This window comes from Protobothrops mucrosquamatus, unplaced genomic scaffold, assembly GCF_001527695.2.
Source record: "Protobothrops mucrosquamatus isolate PMUCROS unplaced genomic scaffold, P.Mucros_1.0 scaffold_243, whole genome shotgun sequence".
In the NCBI taxonomy this organism is placed as follows: Eukaryota; Metazoa; Chordata; class Lepidosauria; order Squamata; family Viperidae; genus Protobothrops; species Protobothrops mucrosquamatus.
This window is the reverse complement of record NW_015386319.1, coordinates 126814-148092: the sequence shown is the minus strand read 5'-3', so window position 1 is coordinate 148092 and position 21279 is coordinate 126814. Positions and strand designations below refer to the sequence as shown.

The 21279-nt window shown below is 41.7% G+C and overlaps 1 protein-coding gene across 1 annotated transcript in view; it reads left to right on the top strand.

Annotated features, from left to right (window-relative positions):
- The window catches only part of CRIP2 (cysteine rich protein 2), a 106539-nt gene extending 95236 nt beyond the window's left edge, over nt 1-11303 (top strand). Inside the window, exon 8 of the mRNA XM_015830401.1 lies at nt 10484-11303. Coding sequence (XP_015685887.1) covers nt 10484-10551 — 68 coding nt within the window. The 3' untranslated portion in view covers nt 10552-11303. The remainder of the gene's footprint in view (nt 1-10483) is intronic.
- The last annotated feature ends 9976 nt before the right edge of the window (nt 11304-21279 follow it).

Below are 21279 nucleotides of genomic sequence, written 5' to 3'. Positions count from 1 at the left end.
CCATGTTCTGCTTCCCACCCCTAAGGGACGCCACAGGACTTGGGCCTGCTTCCCATCCTGCTGAGCCCCACCCCCCCTTACTCACCCCTCATCATCTATTGTGCACGTATCTTTTGAAAATCTCTGGAATTCTGGACTTCATGTTGGGGAAGCTTCCGCTGCAAGTATAGAATAGGTAATACCTGGCTCAACAGTAGTAACTATGAGAGGATCTTGGAGTCCTAGTGGACAACCACTTAAATATAAGCCAGCAGTGTGCTGCAGCTGCCAAAAAGGCCAACGCAGTCCTAGGCTGCATTAACAGAGGGATAGAATCAAGATCACTTTGAAGTGTTGGTACCACTTTATAATTCCTTTATAAGACCACACTTGGAATGTTGCATCCAGTTTTGGTCACCATGATATAAAAAAGATGTTAAGACTCTAGAAAGAATGCAGAGAAGAGCAACAAAGATGATTAGGAGACTGAAGGCTAAAACATATGAAGAACAGTTGCAGGAATTATGTCAAGTTTAATGAAAAGAAGGACTGGGATGACATGATAGCAGTATTTCAAATATCAAAGGGGCTGCCACAAAAAAGAGCAGATCAACCTATTCTCCAAAGCATCTGAAGGCAGGACAAGAAGTAATGGATGAAAATAATCGAGAACCAACCTAGAACAAAGGAAAAATTTTCTGACAGAACAATTAATTGGTGGGATGACTTACTGAATGGGTTGTTGGGCTGTGGGTGTTCAAACACCGAAGGTTTCTAAGAAAAGATTGGATAACAATTGGTCTGAAATGGTGTAAGATCTCCTGCATGAGCAGGGAGTTGGTCTAGAAGACCTCTAAGGTCCCTTCCAACTCTGTTATTCTGTTATCCTAGGAGTGGACTCCATTTTCTGAGCAGCCACAAGCCAGGGGCCCCAAGAATGAAGTAGTCCATCCTGCTTTCCTAATCTGGTCTCCGCAGCATTGCAGAAAGCTCTGGGTCTTTCTGGAGCACTGTGGAGATTGCATTAGAGAGGTGGAAGTGGAGTACATCACTCCATCCCTGGGGCATGTGCTTGTGTCCTGGAAGCAGCTGCCATTTTGTGCAACGCAATAAATTATGGCCACTCTAAAAATGGCAGCTGCTTCTGGGATGCAACCTGCAGCCCATGGATGCTAAGAGATGGAGAGGCCTGCCCTCCGGAGGTCCAAATCTCTAGAAATTTTCAAACGGTAAGTGACTGGGTGTGGAGGAGGGTTTGGGGACACAGCAGAATGAGATGGGGGGACTGATAGGCAGGCGGGTGCTACAGTGTCCCTGTGGTTAGTAGTAAGGGCAAATGACCATAGGAGCTCTGCAGTGGCCATAACTTTGAAACAGGTTGAAAGTAGCTTTTGGAGGGGTCTGTCATAATTTTGAATGGTTGCTGAGTGATCAATCATATATCAAGGACCACCTGTAACTACCAAATTCATATAAGTCATGCCTCCAGTTTGGGACATCACCACTGGGAAAATATTTATGAAAATGGAGATTTAGAAAACTAGAAAAATCCACGGTTTAGAAACTAGCATGCCAACATTCAAAACTGAAGATGTTTTGGAGGTGCCCAATAAAAGGCTAATTCAATCAGCATTGATGACTAATTTATGTCATGCATGTCACAAATGACACACCATGCCATTTTTGGTGGTATGTCAGGTCTCTGGACACTCTGAAAGTTGCATGGAAAGACCTTGCTCTTGCACAGCCTCTGAGGTTGCTCCTTTTGTCCAGTTAGTGATGGTGGCACACCAACAAGGGCTGGAAAAAAAAAACATTTTTTTTTCTGTTCCTCCATCAACTATGAGGTGAGAGTGGGACCCCAAACCATCTTGCAGGCAGTCCTAATGTGATTTTTTTGAGAAATGAAGTTTCTCGTATTCAACTGGGTCCAAGGGGCTTGCAGACCACTCTAATAAAGAAATGAGAGAAGGTCAGATTTACTGTTTTTCTATTCCTTTTTACATTAACTGCAAACTTACAGCTACAGATTTTTTTCAGTGTTTTTTCTTTCCTCTTTATGGATTAAAAACAGTATACTGATAGAGTACAACAGTTTCCCACAAAGACATATGATTCATTAAGAAAAACACCTAATTTACCTTGGTTTGTTGTATTTAAGTATTATTTCAACATTAGCCACAAAAGAGTAAAAGACCAATTGTTAAAAGAAGGAAGGCTACAGTATTTAAAAGATTGTTTTTAAAAAAGACGTTGCCTTGGAACTATTGAGAGCATTTCCAAGAAGGCCTGTCACAGAGAAGAGGAGGTCGATTTATTTTCCAAAGCCCTCCACCTGAGAGCAGGACCAGAAGCAATGAGTGGAAGCTCATTAAAAAGAGATCCAACCTTACTGTTAGGAGACATTTCCTAACAGTAAGAGCAATTAACCAATGGAACAGCTTGTCTCCCAGAGTTGTGGATGCTCCATCACTGAAAGTTTTCAAGAAAAGATTGGCCAACTATTTGTCTGGGATGGTACAAGATCTCCTGCCTTGAGCAGGGGATTGGACTAGAAATCCTCCAAGATCCCTTCCAAACCTATGATTCTATTATTCTGTTCTATTCAATTCTTTTCTGTTCCACTCCACTCCACTCTTCCTCTGTCAACAATACTGAACAAGTGAAAAATTGGCTATATCAAGCATGAGATGCATCTGCCAAGGTATCTCATGTCCTTTACATGGATAATCTGAGACTATATGGAAAAACATTGTACACATACACAGCCAATGCAGTTTGGATTGGACAAACGTGCCATTTTTACCATCAACGGGGAAAACAATGAAAACTGAAGGAATCAAGATACTCTATGGAAATAAAAGTCTGGACCAGAGGTGTCCAACTCGATTTCATTGAGGGCTGCATCAGGGTTGTGGTTGACCTTGGGGGGCTAGGGTGGGCATAGCAGGGGTGGGCGTGGCCAGCTCGTCACTCATGTCAGGGGGCACCTGTGGTGGACTGGGCTGGGGGGGGATCCATTGTCTCCAGAGGAGGAAGGCAAGACCAGGGTGAGCACCATACACTTGTCCACCAGAGGAGCCTTGCTGTCCCTCTCAGGCCATGCAAAGGATCCACAGTGATGCAGGCTGCCTGGAGCCCTGGGCAGTGGAGGGCAAGCATCCAGTCCAGCCTTTCCCAAGGGGCACCAGGCTGCGCTTACCTCCTCCTCAAGGCTGCTGCTGATTGGCTCCTTCTCCTTGGCCAAGTTGCTCATGGTATGTGCAGGAGGGCAAAATGTGTTGGTCAGAGGGAGGCCCAGTCCCTCTCCCTGCGAGGAAACCCAGCTTTGTAACCAAAGCATCCTCAGCAATAGGATGGGAGACCACCAGCAGAAGCCAGGAGGCGGGGACAAGGAGATGGCGAAAGGGCAGCAGGACTGCTCGTGGCCAAGTGCTAAGGTAGGACTTCCCTCAGACGCTCCCTCCCTCTCATTATAATCTTCCTTCTTTCCTTCCTTTCCCTCGTTTCCTTTCTTCTTCCTTTTTTTCTTCTTCCTTCCCTTTCCTTCTTTTTGTTTGTCTTTCCTCTTTCCCTTTCTCCTTTCCTATCCCTTCTTGGATGCTCAAATGCAAAAAGGGGAGACATTTCTCGATGCCTCCTTGCCTTGTGATCAAATACCACTTTTGCTAGTAGTCTGTGGTGTTGGTGGAAGGGGGTGGCGCTGATCTACAACCTGATTGCATCCATCAAAGTAAGAACGCGTGGGCTTCCGGTTCTGGATCGCAGTGCTGGCAGACGTGCGGGGCGATCGCTCCCTCCACCGTCCGGTTTTCTCTCATCGGGGGATCCTGAAAGGGGTCGAAAGTCGCCTTGGAGGGGCGATGAGCAGGGAAGAGGACCTCCGACGATTGTGGAAGGTCCTCTTCGAACAGATGGAGAAAAGATTGGCCATCCACATGGCCCATCATTAATGCCGTTTCCAGCCGAGGCCAAACTCAGCACTTGAAAGCACCACGGAAGAACTGGGTGAGACCCTACCTTCTTTTTACCCCAAATATTTTTTCCTGTAAAAGCTCTCTGAAATTACTTCCCCCTGTGAGGAGAGAGGGAAGGGAACGTCTTTTTCCCACCCTCTGAAATGGTGGCGGCTGCCTACATTGGGGAGATGAAACCTTGAAAAATATATTTAAGTAATTGGACTTAACATGTTTTCTGGATCTGGCTACCCAAAAAGTTCCTACTTTCATGGGAACTGGCTATTTAACTACTTGGGGAAAAAAGCTGGATAAAAGTCTAGCCCAGTGGTGGCGAACCTATGGCACGGATGCCACAGGCGGCACTCGGAGCCCTCTCTGTGGGCACATGTGCTGTTGCCCCAGCCTTGCCTCCCCCCGCAACCCCCTCCTCTCCAGCAGCCCCCCTAAAGGAGAATTGCCCCCGAGCGTGGCCCACACGAAGCAGCGCAGCCAAGAACATGGCAGCCAGGCAGCATAGACAAGACTCTGCCCTCACACTCCATCATGCAGTTGATGGTGCAGGGCGCGGGCAGAGTGTGGCCACCATAGTGCTGCTGGGCCTCCTGGACGATCTGTGGTGGGCCCTGGAGGCGGTGAGTGGTCCTGTGGGCAGGCGGGACAGGGGGTGGGGGGGCAGAGCAGGGCGGGGCCAGTTTTTGGGCACTCGGTCTCTAAAAGGTTCGCCATCACTGGTCTAGCCTGTTTGAAAAGGATTCTAAAGGCCACCAGGGACATCTTGTGGTGAAGCCTGGTATAGCAAGTGAATATCCCTGGCAAAGAGATCTGTTTACAACCTAGATCTGGCCTTGGTACTATCTAAAGATAAAATGCTACCGCTGGGAGCTGAATCTGGCTCTTAAAAACTGTGGAGGTGAACATTCACTGACTTTTGCTTAAAAAATTAGCCTCCACTAAAGGACTATCTACAAAGATTTCAGAAATGGAGGGGGACCAGCAACAAACTTTCCTTGACTATAAACCTATACTTGAAAAAATCCTTGAAGCTACTGAGATAATTAAATCCAGACTGAAAGACAAAGGCGCCAGCTTGAACTTACAAACTGAAATCCAGATCTCAACTAAAGAATTTACAACCCAGAAAACAACAGAAGCAGGAAAAATCAATACTAAGGCAGAGGACTCTAAGGAACAACAACAATATATTAAAAATTCTGACAATCAAATCCTGATTGCAACCAAAGAACCTACAATTCAAAAAGTAACAAAACAGAGGATGCTAAAGATCAATGAGGACAGCACATTGAATACCTAGTTAATCAATAACTATAAAATTGGATATGACCTTTTACCTAAACAAGAAACCCGAGGAAGACGAAGACCAGACCAAATTGAAGATAAAGACACTAGAACAAACATCGAGACTTGAATTACCAGGGCAACAACTTAATGATTATAAATGGACCAGTTCTTTTGAAAAGTTGATGACTTGACGGTCTCCTTTGATTCAAGTAACATATACCAGAATGAAAGGAGACCTATTTGACAATTTAAAGATATGGGTATGAAAACCTGGTTGGCAGAAAAAGAAAGCTAGAGTTAGGTTTAAAAACTGGGGCCTTCTGACTTACTAAGAGAGATTCTAAAGTCTCGACTAATGGGCTAAAGGGAGACTTGGAGATGAAGGGAAATATGACTATTAGATTCAAATGTTGTTGGATTAATAATTAGGGTATAGATTTATAAGGGAAATGGAAATTAAATATCAGGAAATACCCTTAGCCCTGAAAATATAGATGGATGGATTTGAGACAATAAAGGTTACTCTATTAGTAAGCTGTGATATATCAGGATGAGAATTAGAAAATATCTATGAAATAAAAATAGAATATATTTAAGTAAGTAATATGTATATTTTAGATATCATAACTTTTGTGTAGTGAAATAAAGAAAATTTGGGTTACCAGAAATTTGAATATTATAGACGTTAAAGGTTAAAATTGGAATACTGTAATTAGGAATTAAAAATTAGGTAAAAGTTAAAAACAGCATATGGATATGTATAAACAAAAGACAGATTGATAAATGTTTTAATTGTGCTTGCTATGGCTAGAAATTTACCAGTTTAACTTTGTTATATCAAATGTTAATGGGAAATAGAGAAGGAATTTTTAACAATGTAACCTGAGATATGTACTAAAAATGCTGTTATTGAATTATTGATTACCCAGTCACCACATTGCTTTCTAAATACTTGGATGTTAAAATTGGAAAACTAATAAAATTTGTTACAAAAAAAAAGCAAGAACGCATTCAGCCTTAGATCCATGGAACAGCCCTGGAACAAGCGAGGGGCCGCCCCATCGCCTCTACCTCTGAGTGTGTGCACAGGAGGAGGCCAGTGCTGCCATTCTGGATGAAGTCAGCCTCCGGGGCAAGACAGCCAGCAGGGATGCTGGACTCTGCCTGCTCGCTATCTCCTGCACGCACGCCCAGGGGGCGGGGGCGCCCGTCACTGGTTCCAGGGCTGTCCCATGGATCTAAGGCTGAGCACGTTCTGGCTTTGATGGCTAGCATCTGGTTGTAGATCAGCGCCTGGTTGGCCTGGGCCAGGCCGAGGTGCTGCAGGCCGGTCCTTTGTTGTTTCCAGTGCAGCTCCATGGGCCAGATGCAACCATATGGCGGGCCAGAGTTGGCCCACAGGCCTTGTGTTTGACATGTCTGGTCTGGATGAAGATCACTAGAAATATCTCAGCATCTTTCAGGATGACAAGATCAAGCCTCCAGCAGTTGTGGGTGATCCATCCCTGGAGGCTTTCAAGAAGCGACTGGACAACCATTTGTCTGGGATGTTACAAGGTCTCCTGCCCTGGACAGGATATTGAACTAGAAGACCTTCAAGGTCCCTTCTAGTCTTTTTTTTATATATAAAGTTTTATTGATTTTCTATTTTTACAAATTTTAAGTGCGTAGTAAACAACTTGTTGTCTGGGTTCATATTTTACTTAACAATACATATTAAAATTGTTCTGTGTCTTTTTCTTTGCTCTTCAATATCACTCTGTCGGTTTCTACACATTCTGGGTTTTTTTTAATGAATATTTTATTAATTTTCTGTTTTTACAAATCATCAGTGCCTAGTAAACAATGTCTTGTCTGGGTCCATTTATTACTCAATAGTAGAATAGTCCAATACAACATAATCCAGTGCTTTCTTGATCCTCTCCTCTTCCAGTAATATTTCTTTATTTTTCTCACACTATGCAGATACAATTCTTACTACTATTAATACATGCAAAATCCTCATCTAGTGTTATAACACTTATCTAGTGTTATACATAATAATAGTAGTATTTGTTTATAACATCTTTTCTAGCCAACACATATCTCAATTATATTTGCAATTAAGATCCACTTATTAAATCAATGTCGTTTTTCCAGCTCTTATTTCAATTTTGTTTTCCCTTCAGTATTCAAAGTGTCTTTATAAATTATGATTTTCTCAACAATGATTACATTAGGCTGCGTAAAAGCCATCCTGTTATTTTCATGTTTCCCATCTCATAGAAAAGTGTGCTATCCTAAATATAAATCATGCCTTTCTAAGTATGATAATCTTTTAATATCTAAAGGTTATCTTTTTCTAGTTGTGTTCAAATACCTGTTTGATAGTATAGGGCCCCATCCAATAGATCAAGTCCTCTATTTTCTTTAGTCTAACTCTAGCTTTTTTCCTTTGCCAGATAGGTTTCCAAATCTGTGTATTTAAATGTTAAAGAATTTTTTCTCTATTTTTATGAGTACTCTTTGTAGTGGGGGGGCAAGATATTTCTGAAGGGGAGTTCAACCTATTCATATTCATCGAAAAAACTCCAATTTTCCTCCTCCCTCAGCTTCTCTTGTCTTGTTTCCCAGTTTCTAACACTTCTCCTGAAGGCTCTATAGTCTGTTCTATATGGTCTTCTTCCATATCTTCAGATGTATTCTGAAATCTTGAGAGATGATGTTACTTTTCCATTTCTAGTATTATCTCTAAGTCTTCAATGTTTTTCTTTGTGCCAGTCTGTGGTTTCCTTCTTTTATATCCTCTGTCTTTGGATCAGTTTCTTCTAGTTTATCTTCTATTTTCTGAGTTCCCTGTTCATTCTTTATAATCATTTTCTGGGGGTTCCCTAGTTGTGAATTTAAGTTGTAAAAACTTGCTCATTTATCTTATTAAAATACTCATTTATCTTATTCAAGTTCTCTTTAATTTCATTGATTTCTTTTTGAGTCTTCTTTATGTGACTCAGTTGCCTCTTGAATTGATTGCAATATGAATTGCATTTCCTTCTAAAAGTTATTAGTTCTTTGTCTCTGGTGTACCAAATTGGGGGCTTCCGAGGCAGATATTTAGGGTGATTTTTTACCACTTTAGCCAAGTGTGTAGCACTCATTTTTGTTCCCGCCCTCTATTTGTATTTCCCAAATGCTAGTCTTATCTAACACGACCAACCTTATAGTCAATACAATAATATACAACTTAAATTTAGATTTAGGTTTAAAATCATCTCATATAGTTCTTATAGTGTTTATATGTAGCCTTTATAATCCAATAAATTCCAAAATATAAGTCCACCACCAACAAGAGGTATTTTGTCACACTCTTCTATCCAAGAATCCAAAAATTATCAGTCAACCAATCTTGTAATTCAAAGTGTCCAGCCACCTTACAATCAATCCTTTGGTCTCTCCCCGATAAAAATAACCAAGAGGCATTAAGTCAAAAGTTAAAGTTCAGTTGATGTTTTTAATCCAAGATAGTCAGCAAATTTCAAAACAGTTGTAATTTCCACCAAGTAGAGAGTAGCCCAAAATAGCATATATTACTGTAATTTGTAGGTTTTAAATTTAAATTGCCTCCAGAAGTTGTGGATGCCCCATCACTGGAAGCTTTTAAGAAGAAACTGGATAGGCATTTATCAGAAATACTCTCTTGTGAGACCAGTGAGTTAGACTAGCTGACCTCAAGGTCTTTTGCATCTGTTATTATTGCAAGCCGAGAGTTCTGCAAATCCCTCCCCCATCTCCCTCTGGGTGCCTGGCTGGCTCTTAAGCTAGTGGTTTTTATTAAAGCAATGGTGTGTGTGTGTGTGTGTGTGTGCATGCTTGAGCTGGCTAGCAGCAGTTGTTTTTTTAAAAATAATTGTGATGGCTTGCAAGCTATCCCTCAAGCAGGTCTGATGGGCCCAGTGCTTCCACTGATTTAACTTTACTCTTCAATACCTGCCGGGGGAAAAACTTCCTGGCAGACACACTCTCTTGCCTGTCCCAGTACAAGAGCTTTAGGGAAGAGATAATTAACTCGATCATTCCCTCTGGGCAGCTAGCAGCGCAAGGCTCTACGAGGCTAATTTTGCCAGCTCTCCCTCAGCCAGCTGATAGTGAGTTTGCCCAGAAATTGAAGGAAGCCCTGGAGGAGGATGGTTGCAAGCCCTCCACCGGAAACAGCTGATCGGTGGCTGGCGGGAAATCCTCCCAGTTCAGTTAACAGGGCAGCTATCGGAGGAAATACTAAGTCAGATCTTTGTTCATTTAACAACCCTTTGATTTAATTAATAAATTTGATTCATACCTTGGGGACTACCTGTAAATACCATATACAGAACAGCCCAGAGCACACAGAGAAGTTCCCTGAGTATGGACTCTAGCATGAGTCCAAAAGCTCGGAAGACAAAACCTCTGGTCCTGGTGACTGACCCAAACTGGATTCTGTAACATTGTCCTTGGACATGTTCATAAGTTTTAAAGAAGATATGATATTGGCTATATCCGATGAAAACTTTCTGTAACATATTTTGGATAATTTCACCATAAATGAAATAAATTTTGATACAATTTTATTTTGATGAAAAACCTCAAAGTATGATTAAGGTATAATTGAAATGTTATACTAAATTAAAGTTTGAAAGCACATGATAATGATACGGTAATTATGATAAATATGATAAATGAAAGCATTCTGCTATTGCAAATACAAGCCATAGGAATTTGCTGTTTTCATCAAAATGTTTTTCCAATGAGCTCCAGTTTTTTGAGGCAAGTCTGCCACATCATAACATGCAAAACAAAGAGACAGAGTATATGTTGCTGTCTTGCTGACATGAATCTGATCCTACTCTGCAAATACTCATGAAAAATATAACTTATACTTTTCTTTGATCAAGATACTAACCAAGGTTGCCTTTTTTACAGACACCTCATTTTATCGCATTGCCTCTTTCTTAGTCAAAATTATGTGGCCTCTGAGTATGTTTAATTCTTATTGTATTGTCTTATTTTTCTCATCATAGGTTTTTTTCAAAACGTGTTGCATTTTCAAACCTTTCGAATCTGCTGATACTTTACTTATATACTATATAAACATTTATTTTCCAATAATGAATTCACTATTGGTTTTCAAGGTCATATAAATTAAAATGACCCCCCAAACTGGCTTGCACTTCCTCTTTTCCCTTAGCCTCTTTTCCCTTAATTCCTCCTCTACTGACTTTTTTTTTCTTTTGTAGGAGTGAACACAGGTGCAGTTGGAAGCTACATCTATGATAAAGAAACTGAAGCAAAAGATCAACCGTGAGAGCTTATTCTAGCCAACTATCCTCCTGCTTAGCCCATTTTTACTGCATTCTTTTGAGGATGAGGTGGCTGTATGTTCTTTTGTATGCTCCCCAGACAGGAGATGGTATTCTGTTCCCTCTTCCATTTTTAATGGCTGTGCTTTAAAAAGACAGAGCTGCTTCTCCCTCACTTTTATTTCACTTCAACTATGTGTATTCTGAGGAAATATCTTTGCTGCCATTATTTTACATGACAGAACACAATTTTGTCATGTCCCCTCCAGCCTTTGCAGTTATTAGTTCATTTTTAAAGGTCCAACTTACAATTCACTATTAATGGCTGAACAGTTGGAGGAATAAACAAATTCTTCAGGGAGGTTAAAAAAAAATCAGGCATATTTTTGAACATGGCTGTTAAATGTAGAATGATGACTCCTAGATTGAGAGCCAAGATTCTTACCAGCTATGGATTGCTTTCCTACATAAAGTTTCATCACTGTTCAGAGCTAGTCCCTTGTTGAAGCAGATGTCAGCAGCAAGTTCTTCCTAGCGGCTGACATAGGGTCCAATATATTTAGCTGAAGCTAAAGTGTTGTTTTTTAAAAATAGTTTGTATTCTTGAGAAATCTGTCAAATTATGACCCTACTAATATCAGAACAGAACAGAATGGATATGGAAGTATGTTGTTTATGTAGGTATCTGTCACATACGCATACATGGAAAATATTACTGTTTGCCAACCAATGTGTCCTCTTTGCTACGAGGGCAATTCGGAAATAAACCTCCGTTTGGTTATCAATGACAGACACTCGCAGATAACAGAACTTTTATTATACACATTAGAAAACTACTACATTACATTATTTTTTGACATAATCGCCATTCAAATTGAGGCACTTGTCATAACATCTTACAAGGTTTGAAATTCCTTAGCAGAAGTCTCTCAGCGCCAAATCTGGGCTATATGGGGGGTGATCAAAAGCATCCCAATGGAACTGCTTCAGAAGTTCTTGGGTACGTCTAGCAGTATGTGGGCATTATCATGAACCAGCACACTGGAAGTGGTGCCATAGAAAATCCTGCCAAATATGAAGATGCCAAAGGAGTAATGCTAGTGAAGTTCATGGAGCGTGGTTTGACCAGTAATTCAGAAATCTATTGTGAAACATTACGAAAACTCAGACAAGCCATCCATAACAAGCATCAGGGCATGCTGACTTCCGGTGTGGTGTTGGTTCATGATAATGCTCGTCCAGACACCGCTAGATGCACCCAAGAACTTTTGAAGCAGTTCCGTTGGGATGTTTTTGATCATCCCCCCATAGCCCAGATTTGGCGCCGAGTGACTAATGTGTATAATAAAAGTTTTGTATCTGCGAGTGTCTACCATTGATAACCAAAAGGAGGTTTATTTCCGAATTGCCCTTGTATAAAGACCAAGCAGCAAAAATGGGAGAAGTAGAGAAAGAGACATTGTGTGTTAGGATGGAACCCTAGCTATTTGCAAAGGAACCAGTTCTGATCCTTAATTATTTATGTGTTTGAAGTTTATTTATAGACAGATAGTAATGTTCTTTTTTTGCTTTGGAGAATAGTTTATCCTTCTAGTGTTTTAGCGACCCTTGGTCATTAGCTTAAGTTCAGAAGGCACAATCAGAACTAATCAAGGGTATGAGCTGAGGTAGCACTAACAATTTTTCATTGTAAAACCTGCACTACCCAACCTGCAGAATGCTTATCTGCATAACTTTTGCAATTAATAAAGATATTTGACAACTTATGTGGACTATGTTTGAAACTTTCTTTGTAGGAGAGAGGGGGTAGTTCATCCTAAGCTTAAGAAAATCCTTCATTCTCAGAGAGGTCTGGGACAATTAGACACTGCCCCTTGGTTGCACCCATCTCACTCCTGGCCATCCGCCACAGCTGAAACAAAGCAGCCTTTCCTCCTCTGCTGGTTCTCTCCCAGCGATTCTCCCTCCAGCCTCAGCCCATTGTTCCAGCCCATTCCCTGGATTTGGTGCAGGGGACAAATAGCCACACTTCCAAGCAGCCAATCAGGGCAGTGGGTGGCAGGTATTGTTGGGGGGGGGGGCGGCAAGTGGATGGTAGGCATCTTGGAGGCTCTGGAGGGAGCGACAGGGATTGTATATGGCTGGCAGGGACTGCAAGGGCGGGGGGGAGCATGCGGGCAATTCCAGATATCCAAATATTCAAAGATATTTTACTTAATTTCTCCATGCAGAAAATAGCATATCTGTTGGTTTTTTTGTTGCATAAATGACTGAAAAGTTTTTTTAAAGTTTTGTTTCATTACATCACCTTTATATATTGCTTGAATGAAGATAAATTATTAACATGTCTACATATGTTAAAAAAGAAACAAACTTTACACAGGTATACTTATTTTTTATGTTTTAAGTGTTTTACAGTTACTTTAATTAGATTTAACACATACAATTTATGTTAATTGATTAAAAGTCATTTATGGAGCATTAGGAGAAAAAAAAACAAATTTAATGCACCCTGAAACAATCTTCCTTCCAGAAAAGATAGTAAAAGAGTGCATTCTCCTTTAAGTTTAAATAACAATAACATACCATTTATAGGGAGAAATTCTATACAAATTATTACAACCTTGATGAATGCCCAGGTGGTGTTCTCATGACCCGCCAAGCCTGAGAAAGGGGCAGGGGTGGATGCACGGTGTTCCAGTGATAAGATTGAAGAGTCCTCTGTCACTTTTTTGATAAAATACACATAGATATAAATGTAATCCAACAAAATTGGAGAGGATAGGATAATAGGCAAAATTAAAAACCGAATCAATTAGGTTTATCAGGATATTGAGAGTGGAAACATTGTAGAAATTTAGAGGCTCTAACATATCTCTTGTACACCCACTCATTCTGGGCAGAATGGAGATTCTTCCAAGCTACTAGGTACTGTGTCACCCCATGGTCCGTTCGAGAGTCTAAAATGTCCTTAATTTCAAAATGTTGTTCTCCCTCAACCATGATAGGCATGGGCACTGGGGGGTGCAGGAGGCCTGATGTTGGAGGTGATTTCAGGTTTGAGCAAGCTGCAGTGAAAACCAGGGTGGATTTTCCGTAGATTCTTTGGCAGGTCTAATTCAACTGTCACAGGGTTGTTGATGCGCTTAACTGGATGTAAAGTTTTTACAAATCCAAAGTGACCAGCAGTTTTCAAATTGTATCCTGCTTGCATCACTTTAAGTTTCAAGGTTGCGGGGACGTAAAGTTTCTCTCCAACCCACGTTAAACCTTCTTTTAATACACGCAGGTTATTATGGCTATGAAACCATTCATCTGTTTCTAAGGCAGTCTTAAATTCCTGTAATAAAGTCTTTACAACAGGACCCACTGGTTTTGATTGGGCTCTGGTGGTCCCAGAAGCTGCTAGTTAATGAGGCAGTAGAAATGGTTTGGCCACTTCTGCTTTCTTACTGTTATACTGTGGTAACCTGGACAATGCATCAGCTAGAAAATTCTTCCCACCAGGGAGATAATGAATCGTAGAATTAAAAAGATGGAAATATTGGGACCACTTTGCTTGTTTAGAGGAGAGTTTTCTGGGTGTTTTCATGGCTTCAAGGGTCTTATGTCCACACTTGAAAGGGTATTTTATTTCCTTCAAGGAAATGTTTCCAAGTTAGTAAAGCCCACCGTACAACGTAGGCCTCTTTCTCCCAAGCTGCCCACCTCTGTTCAGTCTCTGACAATTTCCTTGAGATGTAAGCACAAGGTTGTAATTGTCCCTCTTTATTTCTTTGGAGCAAAACTGCTCCCACAGCCACATCACTGGCATCAGCCTGAATTATAAAGGGTTGTTCTGGGTCCAGGTGTTTCAAAATCGGCTCCACAGAAAAAAGTCTCTTAAGTTTTTCAAAAACCTCTTGACATTCTCCCATCTATTTTAATGGTTGACTGGACTTTGGCTTATCCCCCCCCCCTCTGATCTTTAATAGGTTTGTAATTGGGGGGGGGGCAATCTGTGCAAAAGATGGGATGAATTGTCTGTAGAAATTTGCAAGTCCTGGGAAACTTTGGAGTTGTTTCCTGGTTTTTGAAGGAGCCCAGTCCAAGACTGCCCTCGCTTTCTCTAAGTCCATCTCTATCCCTTCATTTAATATGCGATAACCCAGGTAATCAATACGATCTTTTTGAAATTCACATTTTGATAGTTTGGCATACAATTTGGCAGAGCGGTTTTTTCAGTACCGCTCTGACTAGCTTAACGTGCTCATCACTTGTCTCAGTGTAAATAAGGATATCATCCAGTAAACTAGGACCCCTTTATACAAGTGATCATGTAGGACTTCGTTGATCAGCTGCATGAATACTGCAGAGGCCCTCTGTAATCCAAATGGGAGAACTTTAAATTGGAAGCAACCCAACGGGCAATTGAAGGCAGTTTTCCACTCATCTCCTTTCTTTATTCTTATGTGATAATAAGCCTCTCTCAAGTCCAGCTTTGAGAAAAAAAATTCCTTTCGATAAGTGCGCTAACATGTCTTTCATTAAAGATAATGAATACATGTTTTCCATGCACACAGCATTCAGGCTTCTATAATCTATGCAGAGACGAAGAGAGCCATCTTTCTTCTCTCTGAATAACACAGGAGCTGCTACAAGGAGTCTAGCTGGCTCAATAAACCCCTGCTCTAACTTCTTTTTCATAATTATTTTCAGTTCGTTCAACTCCCTAGGAGTCATCAAGTATATTTTTGGTTTTGGAAGTTTCGCCCCTGGCATGATTTCAATTGCACAGTCTGTGGGCTGGCGGGGGAGTTCATCTGCCCTCTGCTTGCTGAAGGCTTCAGCCAAATCTCAGTATTCCATTGGGAGACTTTGAAAGTCTCACTGAGGGTGGAGGCAAAATCACCACATAATCCACATCTCCCGTCGTTTTCTTTAGTGATGGGTGGGGCTTCCTCCTGCGGGAATCTCAGTTGCCCTTCCTTCCAGTTGATCATGGAGTTCCACTTCTTTAGCCAAATCAGTGCCAAAACTAATGGCTACTCCATTCCTGGGTCCACAATAAACATTAAAGTCTCTGTGTGATCGCCCAGGTTGATGTATAAGGGTCTGATGGCAAAACTGGCACACACTCCCACTGCAACCAAATCATCCAGTTGGCAAAAAGTGATTGGAGTCTTAATTCTCCTGAGGGGAATCCCCACTAGTTCTGGGCTAATCATGCACCGGATACACTCTGAGTGCAGCAAGGCTGCTAATTTCACTGTCCTCCCAGTGCCGGGTATGCAGAGTTTTAGGGGCACTGTTATGGGGTCAATTGGCCCACTCACCAATGGGTCGTCCTTGTAGTCGTCTTCTGCCACTCCTGGATCATTGTGCGTGGAGTCGAAGCTTGTCCCTCTTGACTGGGATTCCAGGGGAGCTCTACGACTTCCTCGGATCTCACTGCAGTCTCCCTAGAGCGTGACGAGGTCCTCGGGGGTCTCCCGGCCAGCAGACGATCCCCTCTCTTGGCAGGTGTCTTGTTGCGGCAGTCCACGGCTCGGTGTCCCTCCTTGCCACATTTGAAAAAGGCAGTGCTGCAGTTTTACAAATCTTTACAAGATACTTTAAGTTCTATAATGAAAGAACTATGTAATGAAGTACTTTTAGAGACTAAAATACCAAATACATGGACAGAAGCTAATATTACTTTAATACCTAAAGAAGACTCAGGCCTGACACAAATAAAGAATTAGAGGCCAATATCTTTATTAAATGTGGACTATAATTTTTTTGCCTCAATAATAGCAGAAAGACTAAAGAAATTTTTGATTGAATTTATACATACATACAGATCACAATGGATTTCTACCTAAAAAGCAAATAAAAAACAACCTAAGAATGATTTTAGACATTTTGGAATACTATGAACTTCACCAGGAAAACAGATGGTGTTAATATTTCTAGATGCACAGAAGGCCGTTGACAATGTAAATTGGCAATTTATGTTTCAACAACTAGATGAAATGGATTTTGAAAAAAACTTTATATATATATATATATATATAATTAAAACAATTTATTATAGACAAACAGCAAAAGTAATTGTAAATGGAGATTTTACAGAAAATTTCAATATTAAAAAAGGCACAAGACAAAGATGTCCACTATCTCCATTGCTATTCATACTAACATTGGAGGTATTAAATAGAAACATTAGACAAGATATGGAAATTAAAGGACTGGAAATAAAAAATATAAAATACAAATTACAAGCATTTGCAGACAATTTAGTTTTTATACTAAAAGAACCTCTTGAGAGAAACATTAAGCTTATGAAAAAAATAGAAGAATTCAGAGAAGTGGCAGTTCTGAAAATAAACAGAGAAAAGACCAAAGTGTTAACTAAAAATCTTATAGAAAAACAAAAAAAATCAGTTATCAGAAAAAACAGGTCTTTAAATAGTCAAAAAAGTTAAGTATCTGGGAATCTACCTAACAGCAAGATGTGCAACAATAAAAGAAGATAATTATGTAAAACTATTAAAACAAATAAAACTAGACATGGAAAAATGGAAAAATCTACAACTTTCAATGCTGGGGAGAATAGCAACCGTGAAGATGAATATTCTACCAAAAATACTCTTTTAGTTTCAAACTATACCTATAAAAGTAGGGGGGGGGACTTCTTTGATGAACTAAACAAATCAATATTAAAATTTATTTGGCAAGGAAAAAAAGCTAAAATAAAATTGAAAATGCTTCAAGAAGCAAAAGAAAATGGAGGATTTGGACTGCCAGACTGGAGTCTATATTACCAAGCAGCCGTTCTAACATGGCTAAAAGAGTGGATAACTCTTAGAGATAGAAGATTATTATACCTAGAAGGACATGACCTACAACTTGGATGGCATGACTTTCTATGGTACGGGAAAAATAAAATTCACAGATACTTTCAATATCACTACATAAGAAACTCACTTCTGCTAGAATGGGAAAAAATAAAAGCGAAAATCTATATGAAAATACCTGGATGGTCTTCAACAATGGAAGTGTTTATTCACCCAAACTTAATAAACTATGACAAAATTGTGACTTATAAAGACATTTTGAATAAAGAAGGAAAATTAAAACATAAGACAACTAGAAGAACAGGGTATTGATTTATCATGGTGGCTATATCTATAAATTCAAACGAGATATGAAAAAGATGTTAAAGTATCTGGATTCTATAAAGAACAGACAGAATTTGATAAGATATTACTGACATCAGATGAAAACTTGGTCAAGAAACTTTATAAATATATGCTAAGCTTAAAGATGGAAGAGGAACAAGTTAAAGAAACAATGATAACACGGGCAAAGAACTTTGGACATAACATAGAACTAGAAAAATGGCAAAGCCTTTGGGAAAGAAATTTGAAAATAACTAAAGTGGTACCGTACAAAGAAAATTTATATAAAATGCTTTATAGATGGCATTTTAACACCTGTGAGATTAGCAAAAATGTTTAAAGATGTATCTAATAATTGTTGGAAATGTAAACAAAAAACAGGCACGTTACTATTTTTGGTAGACATGCTCTAAAGCACGAGTCGGCAACCTGTAGCTCCGGAGCCGCATCTTTCAGCCTTCTCCTGCGGCTCCCAGCCTCCTCTGCCATTTGCAGAGAGAGAGTGACAGAGACAGAGAGAGGCACTTGTGCTTCTCTCTCTCTCTCTCTCTCTCTCTCTCTCTCTCTCTCTCTCTCTCTCTGTGTATGTGTGTGTGTGTGTGTGTGTAGCGGGGACTGCCCGAGAGTGCTTGCAGGAGCTTGACTGGGAAGGGGAAGATTGGGACAGCTGCAGTGGCTTGGGTGTGGCTGGCGTGAGTGGAAGGAGGAAGGATAGAAAAGGGAAGAGAAGGAGAAGGTCGGGGTGGTTGGAGTAGAGAAGAGAAGGTCTGGAAGCTTATTTTATTATCCAGGGTATTTTAAATAGAGGCTAGATAGAGTGAAGTTTTATTGCTTCCTCCGTGGGAGGATATCTGAAACGGAGGCAAGTGAGAGTGTGAAGTAAGGGAGTTGGCTGGGGTTTCTAGCCTCGGTTTTTAATAATAAAGAGTAAGGGAGGGGGGTGGTTTTGAATCCTGAAACCTGAAGAAGAATCCTAGAGAAGAAGCACCAGGAGGAGAGAGACTGGTGGTGCCAACTGTTGCTGCCAACTGTTGCTGTGGACTTTGGAGGCATCTGGACTGTGGCCATCGCTGCTGGCATAGGTGCTGGGCCAGTGTGGGGGGGGGAGTTGCCTTGGGGGATGAGCCATTGCCATAACATACTGGCCGTCGTTGTTATTATTACCATCTGGAGCCGGGGTTTACCCCCCCCATTTCATCGGATTCTGAACAATTGCTCAGGGGCCTGTTACTCCTGCTGCTAAAGCAGCCCTGAGCTGTTATATACATCTTCAGAGCATCAACCACTGTGACTGGTTAAGTTCGTGCCTGAAAGTCCTGCTTCAACAAGAAGAGCCTGCCACCCATTAATGCTGCGTGGGTTCCGGTTGTAAGACATCTCATCGATCTCTAAAGAACATTGCAGCAAGGCTGAAAAAGGGGGGACGTGGCTGGGAGGGCCTGGGCATTGGCGGCCTCTGAGGAGGTAGCGCTACATGTGGGGGCTCGTCCGAGATATCCTGCCTGGCCCCTCCCCTTAGTAAGGAAGTGTTAATCTTGTTTAGGGATATGAGTCAGGAGAGCAATATGGACTCTACTGCGGCCACCAGGTGGTGTAAGGAGCAGAATAGTGAAGTGAGTACAAGTGTAGTAATTAAGGTCCCTGGTGATGTTTGGTCGGAGGAGCGAGTTTTACAGACCTTAAGGGGCATTGTTCCAGACCAGAGGGTGTATGTATAGATATGAGGGTAGATAAGGATTTCCCCCATTTTTATGTATTGCTGGAATGGAAAAAGAGTGTCCCAGAGTGCTCTCAGGTTCAAAGTTTACAGCTGACAGAAGATGCCAGAGTGGGGGTGATTTTCCCTACTGTATGGGGCATGCCTTCGACACAACCACTGGGTCAGAAGAAAGAGAAGTGTGTTTCCCCACCTATAGGGGTAGCGGAAGTAGGGGCTGCCCAAGTGGGGGGAAGTTTAGTTTCTGTCCAAAATCTGACTGGGGGTTACTGCATAGGAGCCGGATATAGGAAATTACGTATTTTTTCGGGGATACAACCAGTACCAGAAGGAGAAGAGGAATACGAAGCTTGGATGGAGCAGGCAATACAAGCAGTTGAGGAGTGGGATATACCGGACTCCCAGAAAAAACAACGAGTTAGAGAGAGTTTAAAGGGCCCTGCTGCATAGGCCATTAGGAGTCTAACATTGGGTCGGGGACAGTTTACTGTGCGTGACTACCTCTCCTTGTTGCAGGATGAGTTTGGGTCAGTTGAGATGGTATGATCAAATGACAAGGCCAATCTTGTATACATAGTCTTCTCCCCACTCTTCAACAGACTTATATATTCCGCGGACTTATCTAATAATATAGTCCACCATCTTTTCCCCCCTGACCTGGGTCGACCCCATCTTGTCCGGTCCTATCTTGTTGAAAGGGCCCCACGAAACTGAAACCTGGGCCAAACCTCAGTTTATAAGGTGGAAGCTAGAGGGAATGTCTGGGGATATCATGAGCTCATGAGGAGAGTACGGGCTACTGAGGTTGTGGAGGAGGCTAAGGAGGCGACAGCTGAATTGCCGGTAGGACAGCCCGTAGGCCCAGGAGTGAGGGAGGAGGATCAGATAACCGCGATGCAAACCCAGATAAAGGAGTTAACCAAGATGATAGCCTCCTGGTCAGCAAGTGGCCCACCCCTGAATGGAGGTCAGGTTGGAATAATTGATAGAAGAATGGGACCGCCCGTCTGGGATAACAATTTAATGAGATCAGTGGTTTGTTATAATTGTGGGGGTGTGGGTCATTCTAAGCGTGCATGCCCAAAGTTGCATAGAAGATCAGGGAACCCAGTGCATTCGGGAAACTGTCAAGGGCCCCGGGTGAAGGAGCTAGCTGGGTGCCCGGAGATATCAGTCAGTCCCCATGAGAGAGGGTTCTTTAGGGAACCATCGGCAAATATGAGAACAATGGGGGTATTCCCCCCGATAAGAAATCCTCGTCCCCTTGAAGGGAGGAAGGCTAAAGCCATGGTTCCTCAACAGTTGGTGGGTCCCTCCCCGGTGGTGTCGGTGCAGGTGGAAGGTATTTATACGAAGGCTCTTTTGGATTCAGGTGCGCAGGTAACATTATATAGGGATTTTTATGATAAGTATTTGGCGTATATGCCCATACAGGAGTTGGGTGATTTGAAGATTTGTGGTATTGGTATGGAGAAGTTTCCCTACGATGGATGTTTGCCTGTAAGGCTGACGTTTGGACCCTCTGTTGCTGGGCATATGGAGACCTTGGATACTTTGGCTATCATATGTGCTCGCCCTCCGGGCATTAGCCAGGGCTCACTGATTGTAGGGACTAACACCAGTTTAGTTAGGCGGTTGCTTACCCCAGTCATTCCATTGGGAAATGATCCGATAATGAGGGATGTTCACCCTGCGCTGCAGACAGTATGTCAGGGTATAGTGCGGGAGCAGCAGGCCCCTGTAGAGGGAGTGGGGCGGTTATGGAAATTCGATAAGAAAAAGAGGGTAATACAACCTGGGGAGGTGGTGTGCTTGAGGGCGTCTGTTAAGTTAGATTGGGAGCAGCCTGGGCCGTATCTCATCCTGGAAACTGG